This window comes from Balaenoptera musculus, chromosome 20 (genome assembly GCF_009873245.2).
Source record: "Balaenoptera musculus isolate JJ_BM4_2016_0621 chromosome 20, mBalMus1.pri.v3, whole genome shotgun sequence".
Classification (NCBI taxonomy): Eukaryota; Metazoa; Chordata; class Mammalia; order Artiodactyla; family Balaenopteridae; genus Balaenoptera; species Balaenoptera musculus.
In genome coordinates, this window is record NC_045804.1 from 15,735,863 (window position 1) to 15,747,884 (window position 12,022).

At 44.3% G+C, this 12,022-nt stretch overlaps 1 protein-coding gene across 1 annotated transcript in view; it reads left to right on the forward strand.

Annotated features, from left to right (window-relative positions):
• The first annotated feature begins 11,399 nt into the window (after nucleotides 1–11,399).
• The window catches only part of MARCHF10 (membrane associated ring-CH-type finger 10), an 83,268-nt gene continuing 82,645 nt past the window's right edge, over nucleotides 11,400–12,022 (forward strand). Inside the window, exon 1 of the mRNA XM_036835510.1 lies at nucleotides 11,400–11,489. Within this exon, the coding sequence (XP_036691405.1) occupies nucleotides 11,400–11,489 (90 nt within the window). The remainder of the gene's footprint in view (nucleotides 11,490–12,022) is intronic.

Sequence of the window (12,022 nt, forward strand, 5' to 3'; positions counted from 1 at the left end):
CTCCTAGAGATCCTATCTGTAAACAATCTGCCATGGCACATAGCTTGTGCATTGAATGAAGGCAACATCACCTCGTTGGCCTCAGCTGATGAGAACAGAAGGCTGTTAGTCACAGTGAGGCCCAGGTAAAAAAACGACCATGTTGTTTATGAGAGAGCCCATCTCCTTCTGGGGCCACTTGACCTGAAGCTCTATGCCCATCAGGGGAGCTCCTGATTGGATAATGACAAAGCGACCTAGTTAGACTCTCTCTTAGGAAGAAGAAATACTCAGTGGACAAAGAGAGCATGGGTTGTTCCAGATCAAGTGAGTAGCTGGGCCAGGTCTCACGAGGCGCCTAACCCTTGGGAGGCTTAGAAAGCATAGCTACCCCTCTGCACCGCTTACTCTTTGTAATGAGTTCAACATTGCCCTCAAAACTGTGATTTCCAGGGCTTCCCTGGTGGCACAGTGGTTAAGAATCCTCCTGCCAATGCAGGGGACATGGGTTCGAGCCCTGGTCCAGGAAGATCCCACATGCCATGGAGCAACTAAGACCGTGCACCACAACTACTGAGCCCACATGCCACAACTACTGAAGCCTGTGTGCCTAGAGCCCATGCTCTGCAACGAGGAGCCACCGCAATTAGAAGCCCGCGCACCGCAACAAAGAGTAACCCCAGCTCACTGCAACTAGAGAAAGCGCGCGTGCAGCAACGAAGACCCAACGCAGCCAAAAATAAAATAAATTAAAAAAAATGTGATTTCCAAAACCTAATACAGAGTCTACTTCTGAAATTTTATACTTGAAGTTGCCCTTTGCAGAACTCTTAGATGAAACTGAAGAATTTCTTGACACTTATTTGCAAACACCAAATATCTCAGTCATTAGAATCTATTATCTACTTAAGTTGGGTTTTTTCCTTAATTTATTTATCATCTATTAGGGACACTGTGCAAAGAGCAATGAAGAGTAGGATCCTTTCCCCAGCCAGGAATTATGTTTCTTCCTCACTTTAATATTTCACTTTCTTGGCATTTTGCTCTTTAAGGCTAGAACTAATCTTATTGGTAATTTACATGCTAAGCTCAAGTTTACTCACTAAACACTGAACCAGGTTGCTCAGTAACTTTTTACAGGCTGACCTCTGGCACTCTAACCCTCTTTCAAGGGCACCATGGTGCTTTTCATAGAACTTAATTTTCAGAAACACTTGAAATGTAGAAGAGTTTAAAACTGAGACATGAAGTGACGTCTCCAAACCTTGTTATTTAAAAATCTTCAAAAATATATGATTGACACACATATGCATTAAATAAAATCTTAAAATATGCCTCAGAAAGTAAAGCTACTGATTACTGAGTGCTTCCTGTATACCAAGTATGATGGTAAGTGCTTCACTTGTCCAGTCTCATTGAATCCCCACAGCAATCTTTTGAGGTAGAAACTATTATTTTATATAGATGTTGAAGTGGAAGGAGAAAAATCTGGGTCCAATATGTATCAAGGTGTTTTTCTTACTAGTAGGTAACGTCAGGGATTTGGGAATGGGAAGCCCTGCTTTTTTTTATATATATAAATTTATTTATTTTCGGCTGCGTTGGGTCTTCATTGCTGCGTGCGGGCGTTCTCTAGTTGCGGCGAGCGGGGGCTACTCTTTGTTGCAGTGCGTGGGCTTCTCATTGCGGTGGCTTTTCTTGTTGTGGAGCATGGGCTCTAGGTGCGCGGGCTTCAGTAGTTGTGGCACGTGGGCTCTAGAGCGCAGGCTCAGTAGTTGTGGTGCACGGGCTTAGTTGCTCCGTAGCATGTGGGATCTTCCCGGACCAGGGCTCAAACCCATGTCCCCTGCACTGGCAGGTGGATTCTTAACCACTGCACCACAAGGGAAGTCCAAAAGCCCTGCTTTTGAGCCCTGGTCTGTCACTTACCATGTGTCCTAGGGCAGGTCACTTCTCTTCGACTATCTCACCTGGGTTTCAACTTCCTTCTCTGTTAATCATTAATCATTATAATTATTTTTATTTGAGGGGGGTCTAGCTCCAACAGAACAAACTCTCTACCTACCATTTCACTATTATAGTTTCAATGCAGTGTGTCTTAAAGATTTTGCGTTTCTAAGCATTTCCTTTTGAAAAGCACAAACCATGGGGAGAGGTCTTAGGTTAGCACTTACCAGTTAATGCTTCAATTATCAGTTGATGCTTTAATAAGGATTACTCGATAGCTAGCTGAGAACAAGAACAGAATGTGGGTTGGGCTACTGGAGATGGAAAGGTACTAGGGATTACTGAAAGACTAATAAAGTTTGGACGACAAAGTGCCCAAAACAAAGACTTCACCTAAGTACATTTGATCTGGGCTCTGCCTGGCTCAGGATATGCCTTAGAAGTTGATATAAAGTCAGGGAGTAATATCAGTTGTGTATACAGAGTCTCATCTGGCTGAAGTATGATGAAGAAGTGCTGAATGAGGAAAAACCAAGAATGTGAGCCCTGGGGAAGGGATTTCATTCCCCAGGGAGTAAGGAATTTTGAGAGCTTCATAACATGGGGCCAATGACATTGGATCTATGCTGATTATGGAAACAGGGAAAATGGTGGGGATAGGGGTGTGGAAGACAGGGGCCCAGGGTGTGTTAGGAGGTCCTTCTAATAATCCAGTTAAAAGGTTGTGCAGCCCAAAACTAGGGTGGTGGTGATAAGAATAGAAAGAAGGGTGTGATGCTGCAGGAGACATGGACGTCAACTGGGTTTGGGGGTTGCTGAGAAGACACCCAAACCACAGACACCTGGGGATTCTGGGCACTGATGAAAGGTCCAAGAATTTCTATTCTCCTTTTTCCCTATTCTCTACCCAGTCAAAAATGCCCTAACTTGACACCAGTTGGCAAGTTATCAAGTGCCTAAATATGCACAATAAATGAAAGAGAGTCATCTTTGCCTGTGAAAACCACAGACAGAAATAAACCTGGCAGAGGGTGTGTCTAGCACAGGTTCCAGTGCCTTCTTTCTAAACCTGTGGGCACTAGTCTAAGCCTCTAAGAACCTCCTACCTTGGGAAAGGCAGCCAAGATTACTGATAACCAAGATATAACTGGGTTCCTGTCTCATTTCTGCCACTGATGGGGTGCCTCCCTTAATTATTTATTTCTTCCTTTTCATGTTGGATCAGATATTTCAGAGATCCCCTGCGCAGCTCAAACTGCAGGGCTGCACTCTTTCCCTCTATCAGTGTATTGCCTTTAATATTATTTTATTCAGTTAAAAATACTTTCCCCTCTCGTTTTCTAATCTCATTCTTTGTAAAGCACAGCACTGAGTCGGGGCAGGAGTGAAGGCCTCGATATCTGGGCTTTGGACTGGGCTTTGGACTTCAAGACAAAGCCAATCCGCCTCCTCCTGCTCGCCGCCATCACCGCTTTGCCTTCCCGACCGCATCCCGACTAGTTCCCAAGGCAACCGGCGCAGCGCCCACGTCCGGGTTCGGGACCGCCTGGCCTCAGCCCAACCCCGCCCCCACGGCCGCGCTCACCGAACCCAGCTCCCGCGCGAGGAGGGAGGAGGCCGGGTTGCTAAGGAAACGGAAGGACGCCAGGCAGCAGCCCCCACCGCCTCCGCCCCTAGAAAGCCCGGCTGCCGCCGCTAAAAGCTGCCTCCGGGGAGGAGGAGGAAGAGGGGCCGGTAGAGGGAAGGAAGAAGAGCGAGGAGGAGGAAGAGGACCACAGGGACGGCCCCCGCACGATTGATGGGCGGCTCCTCCGCCCTGGACCAGTCCGCCTGCCCCGCCCCTCGGCCCCTTTAGCCCCTCGCAGGGGGAAAAGACTGACCCGCAAGGTAACGGCCCGGCTCGGCCCGGCCCTCCCCAACCCTGCCCCCGACCGTGCGGCTCCTGATCCTCCGAGGAAGTCGGGGGAGGAGCGGGGGGGACCACCTCTCCTTGCGACTTCTCCGATTCTGGAGGGAAATCGGGCCTGAAGCCTGGGAGCCTGGCCGCTCCCTCCTTCCGGCTGACCAGAGCCCCCGTATTTTTCTGCCTCAAAGAGACAGGTTTGAGGAGCTCTGTGATCATTTATTTGCACCCTGGCAGCGGCCCCTCACGTACATAACTTCCCCGCAGACTACCCTTTTCTGCAGGTCCAGGAGAGGTATACGGATCACGGCCTTTCCGGCTCCCGAGTGCGAAATTACTGATATTGTTGAAAGCATCGAATTGCTTGTCCAGCCTGTGACATACCGGCCCAGCCCCAAAGTTTCCGAATTACACGTTGAGTCTCTCTTTTGGGCTTGATGGTCAGTGTATGCCCGCCCAGCTCTTTCACGGTTTCACAATAAAATGAAGAGTCACCGCCAAAGAGCTTTTCTCATAAGCCCTTTATAGCACAGCACCTCCCACCCCGCCTCCTGATTTCCTAAGCAAATTGGATGGAACCAATCTACCATCTACCCTCAACCCTCTCGATTCCCCGTCTTTTTCTTTGGTCACAGTATTCTCTCAGGAGTGCAGTGTTAGGAAGATTGAGCCCAAATCACTCATCTTTGTTGCTTATACTCAAAATATTTTTATAAGTTAAGATTTTAAAACTCTTAAGACTTTATTTTTTGTTCAGATTTTCAAAGTTCTAAGATTTTTGAAAGCTAAACAAATTCTGTAATCTTTGTCATTACAGATTAATTAATTGTGTAAAAGGATGAATAAGGTCTCCTGCAATGCTTCTTCCCAGCACCCAGTTATGGAAAGGGGGGTAATTTATAAACCTGATGGTCAAGTATAAATATAGCCATTTAGATTTTGGTTCAGAGGAACCCTCAGCCGAAAGAGGGGCTTACATTTACATTTTTCTTTATAACTGAACCAATAAAATATTCACTTTAACGACATTTCTAATATGAGAACACCGTAAGAAAACAGTGAAATCGCTTGACTGTTAATAAAAAGAACTCCCTTCCAATCAATTCTTTTGACAAATGTGGCCATAGAACAGAAAGACAGCGCATATGATTGTTTTTTAGAGAACTGAAAGAAATATGTTCTGCAATCAGATTTTGTTCTCCTTAGTCAGGGAAATTCAGCTTGAATTCATGGGAAATGTACACTAGAGAGGAAGACATATGTCACAAAGTTCTTAGAATATTCCTCCCTGAAATTTCACAGATATGTAGAATTTTGAGGCCAAGACGAATCATTCACTCTCACTTTCGGCAAAGCAGGACTTCCTTTCCCACATGCCTCCTCCTGCCTTCTCCTCTCCTGCTCCCTCTCCCTCATTTAATATGGCTTCTTATGTAGATTTCTAAAACACAAAATTGGCACATTATCACCAGAGGCTTAAAACAGAAGCGTGCATAACTATGAGTGGATAGTAAATTGAAAAGCAGTTCAAAGGTGAGAAACAGAAGAGAATACAGAATGCTATTTTAGAAACATGTGCCCTGCCCACATTTTATTATCACTCTCCTCCCCTCCACCTGTCTGTATTTGCTAAGAAAAAATTTTTGGCTTCAAATGGCCATCTGGTTGAGGAAGCCCACAAAGCTGAAATCCACGAATTAAGCATGATCTCATGTGGATTTATTTCCATATAGTTATTTTCCGTTTCTTGTTCCTCCTGGTCCGTTTTTAACCTGAAGTATAGTATGAAGTTCAAGTGACACTTGAGAATGTTTGCCTAAACTGTGGTGATCTACCTACCATCTCCTTGATCTGTCTCTAATAATCTGTTTCCTTAGGGCCTGGAGTATTTGTTTAATCCCACAAAGCACTGACATATTTAAGAGATTAAATGTGGCACCATGATGCTTCTAAATATTCATTTTATAGTAGAGTACAATAATAGAGAGTTTATGGGAGGGCAAAGAGACTTTTGCAGGCAATTTTAAAGTCCTTTATTTGTCGGTGTGATTGTGAAGTCAGAGGTAACCTAGCAAGGAGTAATTCAAATAGTGTTATTTCCTACCTATTTAGACAAAGTGATTTCATGCCTCTTGATTTAGAAGCCTCCTTAAAATTATACTACATTAAAGCCAGGATAGATTAGCTGGCTTTTCTATGTTAATTTTGTAACCAAAATGTATCATCCAAGTGGACTCTGGGATGTGCTCCTTTAGTGACCATTAACATATTTTCATTATGAATCCTTATGTTCTCTGCCTGATTAACATTCAGACAGGTTTTTCTTTCCAACAGTAGCAGCAGGGGTCCATCTTTCTGCCGGTTATAACACCATCGTTTTCTGAAAAGCGTGGGAACATAACTTTATTCTATGCAGGTACAAATTCACATGAAAAGATAAAAGGGGTCTTTTAAAGTAGGGTTCCATAAATGACTATTAAAATGCTCAGAGGCAAAATTTAGATTTTGTGTGTCATCTGTGGAACTACCTATCAGATTGTAGTTTTAGATTCTGACTCACAAAGACCAACCTTCTATAATTGAGAGAAAATATTCCCCAAGGGACCAGAACAAGTTCTTAGATGATATTGTTTGGGGCTCATGATAAACCTTTCAAGAGTTCATAGTGACCAGACCAGACATTGGGTCACCATGAGTCAGGTGCAACCTGATTCTGCCAATACCTGCACAAATGGAAAACAAAAACAAAAACAAACCGGAAAAGGGAAAGAAAGCTATAGAATGTAGACACTTGAGGTCAGGGATGTTGTCTGTCTTATCTTGCTGTTTCCCCAGAACCTAGAGCAGCCCTGTCACATGGTTGTCACTAAAAAGTATGTGTAGGAAAGAAGAACCAAGCTGGAGAGATCACGCTTCCTGATTTCAAACTTACATTACAAACCTACAGTAATCAAAATAGTATGATATTGGAAGAAAAACAGACACACAGATGACTGCAACAGAATAGAGAATCCAAAATAAACCTATGCATATATGGTCAATTAATTTATGACAAAGGAATCAAGAATATACAATGGGGAAAAGACAGCCTCTTCAATAAATGGTGTTGGGAAAACTGGACAGCCACATGCAAAAGAATGAAACTGGACCACTATCTTACACTGTACACAAAAATCAACTCAAAATGGATTAAAGACTTAAATATAAGAGATAAAACCATAAAACTCCTGGAAGAACACATAGGCAGTAAGTTCTTTGATACTGGTCCTGGCAATGATTTTTTAAATGTGACATCAAAAGCAAAGGCAACAAAAGCAAAAATCAACAAGTAGAACTACATCAAACTAAAAAGCTTCTGCACAGCAAAGGAAACCATCAACAAAATGAAAAAGCAACCCACAGAATGGGAGAAAATATTTGCAAATCATATATCTAATAAGGGGTTAATATACAAAATATATAAAGAACTCAATAGTAAACAAACAACTCAATTTAAAAAATGGGCAGAAGATCTGGACAGACTTTTTCCCAAAGAAGATATACAGGTGGCCAACAGGTACATGAAAAAGTGTTCAACATCACTAATTATCAGGCAAATGCAAATCAAAACCACGATGAGACATCACCTCACACTTATTCGAATGGCTTTTATCAAAACGATAAGAAATAACAAGTGATGGTGAGGTTGTGGAGAAAAGGAAACCCTTGTGCACTGTTGGTGGGAATGTAAATTGGTGCAGCCATTACAGAAAACAGAATGGAGTTTCCTCCAAAAAAATTAAAAATAGAACTACGTGTGATACAGCAGTTTCACTCCTGGGTATTTACCCAAAGGAAATGAAAACATTCACTAACTCAAAAAGATATATGCACCCCTATATTCACTGCAGCATTATTTACAATAGCCAAGACATGGAAGCAACTGAAGTGTCTATCAATGGATGAATGTATAAAGAAAATGTGGTGTATATATATAATGGAATATTATTCATCTATAAAAAAAAGGAAGGAAATCTTGGCATTTGTGACAACATGATAGACCTTGAGGGCTATGTGAAATAAGTCAGAGAAAGACAAAATACCATGTGATCTCACTCATATGTGGAATCTAACAAAACACCGAACTCATAGATACAGAGAACAGACTGGTGGCTGCCAGAGGCACGGAGTAGGAAGTGGGTGAAATGGCTGAAGGAAGCTAAAAATGACAAACTTCTAGTTATAAAATAAATAAGTACCGAGGATGTAATGTACAGCATGGTAACTATAGTTAATAATACTGTATATGTCAAAGTTGTTGGGCTTCCCTGGTGGCGCAGTGGTTGAGAGTCTGCCTGCCAATGCAGGGGACACGGGTTCGAGCCCTTGTCTGGGAAGATCCCACATGCCGTGGAGCAACTGGGCCCATGAGCCACAACTACTGAGCCTGCACGTCTGGAGCCTGTGCTCCGCAACAGGAGAGGCCGCGATAGTGAGAGGCCCACGCACCGCGATGAAGAGTGGCCCCCGCTCGCCGCAACTGGAGAAAGCCCTCGCACAGAAACGAAGACCCAACACAGCTAAAAATAAATAAGTAAATAAATAAATAAATGTATACAAAGTTGTTAAGAGAATAGATCTTAAAAGTTCTCATCACAAGAAGAAAAAAACTTGTAATTATGTGGGCTGACGGATGTTAACTAGACCTATTGTGGTGATCCTTTTGCAATACGTGCAAATATCGTTGTACACTTGAAACTAATATATTGTTACATGTCAGTTATATCTCAGTAAAAAAAATACGTAGAAATAAATGAAAGAGCTTCACTGGACAAGAAGCAGGAATAGCGTGGGCCCTTTGATGACCTTATAGATGAGGTCTAGTAGACTCACTATGAACAGTGCCATTTACTAACTCAATGTTTTGGTCATAAATTTAGACCACACCAGTCAGAGACAAACTTCTTGAAAGCATCGTTTCCACATCCTTACCTCTCATTTACGCAACTCAATACAATCTGTCTTCAGCCCTGTCACGCCACTAAATGCTCTCACCAAGGTTATTAATATTCTCCTCCTTGACGCTTGCCCTTGGCAGCATCTGTGAAACTGCACCCACCTGATTCTCAGTTTTCCTCCTGCCTCTCCGGCTTCTTTCCAGAGCTCCTCTTCCGCTACCTACCTGTTCTTAAAATCCAGTGGTCCTCAGAATTTTGTCCTGGGTCGTCCTCCTTTTTTCAATACCCATCCTGCCTTCGACTTCAGTTGTCATCAAAATGCCAGCAATGCCCAATTCTTTTCTTCTCTAATCAGCTCCAGAGCCCTACGTCTAACTGCTTACTTAACATCTCCATTTGCTGTCCCGCAGCCCCTTCAAAGTTCACATTATCTTCTCACAAACTTGCTCTTCCCTGCGAGTTTTCTGAAGGGAATGTTGGCATCGATCAGCCAGCTGCCCAAGCCGGTAACCTGGGCCTCCATCTCCCATCCCATTCGTATTATCAACAACTCCTGATGATTCCCTCTCCTGAGTATCCCTTGATTCCATCATGATTAGAGCGTGGGCACTGGCGTGAGACTCTCTGGGTTCAAACCCCAACACTTGCACCCACCAGTTCTGTAACCTTAGGCAAGTTACTTAATCCCTTTGTGCCTCAGGTTCCTCATCTGCAAAATAGAGATGTAATTTTTTTTTTATTATTTTATTTTTTAAATTTTTGGCTGCGTTGGGTCTTCCTTGCTGCGCACAGGCTTTCTCTAGTTGTGGCGAGCGGGGCTACTCTTCGTTGCGGTGCGTGGGCTTCTCATTGCGGTGGCTGCTCTTGTTGCAGAGCACGGGCTCTAGGCGCACGGGCTTCAGTAGTTATGGCACACAGGCTCAGTAGATGTGGCTCGCAGGCTCTAGAAAGCAGGCTCAGTAGTTGTGGCACACGGGCTTAGCTGTTCCGTGGCACGTGGGATCTTCCTGGACCAGGGCTCGAACCCGTGTCCCCTGCATTGGCAGGCGGATTCTTAACCACTGTGCCACCAGGGAAGTCCCTAGAGATATAATTCTTGCCTCAGTGTGGCTGTGAAGATTGCATGAGCTAATATGTGTAAATGTTTAGACCAGTACTTAGCACTTCCAGAGGCTCAATACCTCCTCCTCCCTCCCTCCAGTGTTGAGACCCACGTCTGGGCACCACCTTATCTGGATTAGTCTAACATATCCCCAGTGGCCCATCCACTTCCATTCTTCCTCCACTGCCCCCACCCTCCATCCAGTCTCTATACTACAGCTGGAGGGACCTTTTCTTTTTTTTCTTTTGGCCGTGCCCTGCAGCTTGTGGGATCTTAGTTTCCCAACCACGGATTGAACCCGGGCCCTTGGCAGTGAGAGCGGGGAGTCCTAATCACTGGACTGCCAGGGAATTCCCTGGAGGGACCTTTAAACATGTAGATCTAATCATGTCCTCCCCCAATTGGAACCCTCCAGTGGCTTTACATGACTCTTTGAATCACGACCTCCAAGGCCCCTTGTGAGCCAGCCCCTGCCTATCCTACAGCCCTTCCGTTACTGTTCTCTCCTCTCTCTGCTCCAGCTGCACCAGCCCCTGAAGCCCTGAAGCCTCTGTACCTGCTGTCCTTTCTGTCCCAGATCCTCTCTGTTCCACTTCTGGCCCAGCTCACTCCTTAGCAAACCCAGTGTCATTTCCTAAGGAAAACCTTGCCTCCCCCACCCCCAATGACACTTTGTCAGAGAACCCTGTATTTCTGCTCCATTGCACTTATCACCATCAGGGTCCACTTGTCAATGTTCAAAGACTTGGGATTTGAACCCAGAGAGTCTCACGCCAGTGCCCATGCTCTAATCATGATGGATTCCAGGGATACTCAGGGGAGAAAATCATCAGGACTTGGTTTTTATACGGATGGGGCAGGAGAAGGAAGTGTGAAGAAAACTGCCCAGGTTACTGGCCGGGCAGCCGGCTGGTTGATGCCAACATTTCCTTCAGAAAACTCGGGAGGAGGAGCAAGTTTGTGAGAAAGTCATGTGGAGTCTGAAGGGGCTGGGGAACAGCAATATTCATTGCCGGTCTTCCAAGCTAGATGGTAGCAGCACGAAGGCCGGGGCCATGCCATCTTGCCGACTGCCATACCCCAGTGCCCAGCGGAGTGTCTGAGTTGGAATAGGGGTGTGATCATTTGTTGAGTCAATGAATTTAAGTTACCAGGGGCTCAGAGCTTTGGTCATTGCTAAGTTAGCTAGGTTCTTGGGTTTTCTTTTTTGTCGTGCATTAGAACTGCTTCTGAATCAGGTGTCTGCCAATCTAACTCCCTATGAGTAACCAGAACAGGTTCACTGAAGCCAGCCCATGAAAGTGGCTGCATTATTTATGTCTGGAACAAGAGGGCTGTAAAGGCATCGACACCCATACAAAGAGTCCTTTCAGTCTGAAAGGAGCATCTGTGCCTTTCCAACAATAGCTATTAGATTAATAAGAGAATAAAAGCAATTATACTAAGAGAAATCCAAATATGGCAAAGCAACAAAGGATGATGTCACAGCACATTTATTTATCTTTTATATGCAGGTCACGGATTAAGAATCATGTTGCATGAAGCAAAGGACAGGCAGAGGTTCGTCAGCGATGTTCAATATCTGCGGGACATGCAGCATAAGGCGGACTCAGAATATCAGGTAATGGCAGAAAATGAGAATTATCTTCTACTTTCACTTACGGTATTAGGAGAGAATTCAGGCTACAGTATCAGTATATGATAAGCAGTAATAGGTTTCTAAAATCCAAAACCCACACTTACTAGTTGTGTGACCTTGAAAAGCTACTTTACCTCTCTGCGTCTCAGTTTCCTCATCTGTACAATGGGGATAATAGTCTCCACCTTATAATATCGTCATGGAAATAACATTTTTCAAGTATTTAGCACAGAGCTTGGCACACAAACCTTATCAACCAATGACATCAGGGCTTAAATTGGATAAACCAGCAACCAAGAAAAAAGACATTAAGGAGTTAACCGAGTCGCCCTACCATTTATAAAATAACACGCCCTTCCTGTTGTCCTCCAGCCAGAAGAAAGGTGGTTAGCACATTCTACAATAAGCTAACTCTTCGTCACCCTAGCTACAGTGTTTACAGGCAAAAACAAAACAGACAGGGAGCCTGAAGAGTCATGATGTAATTACCCAGAGCTGGCATAGGACAAGCTTGC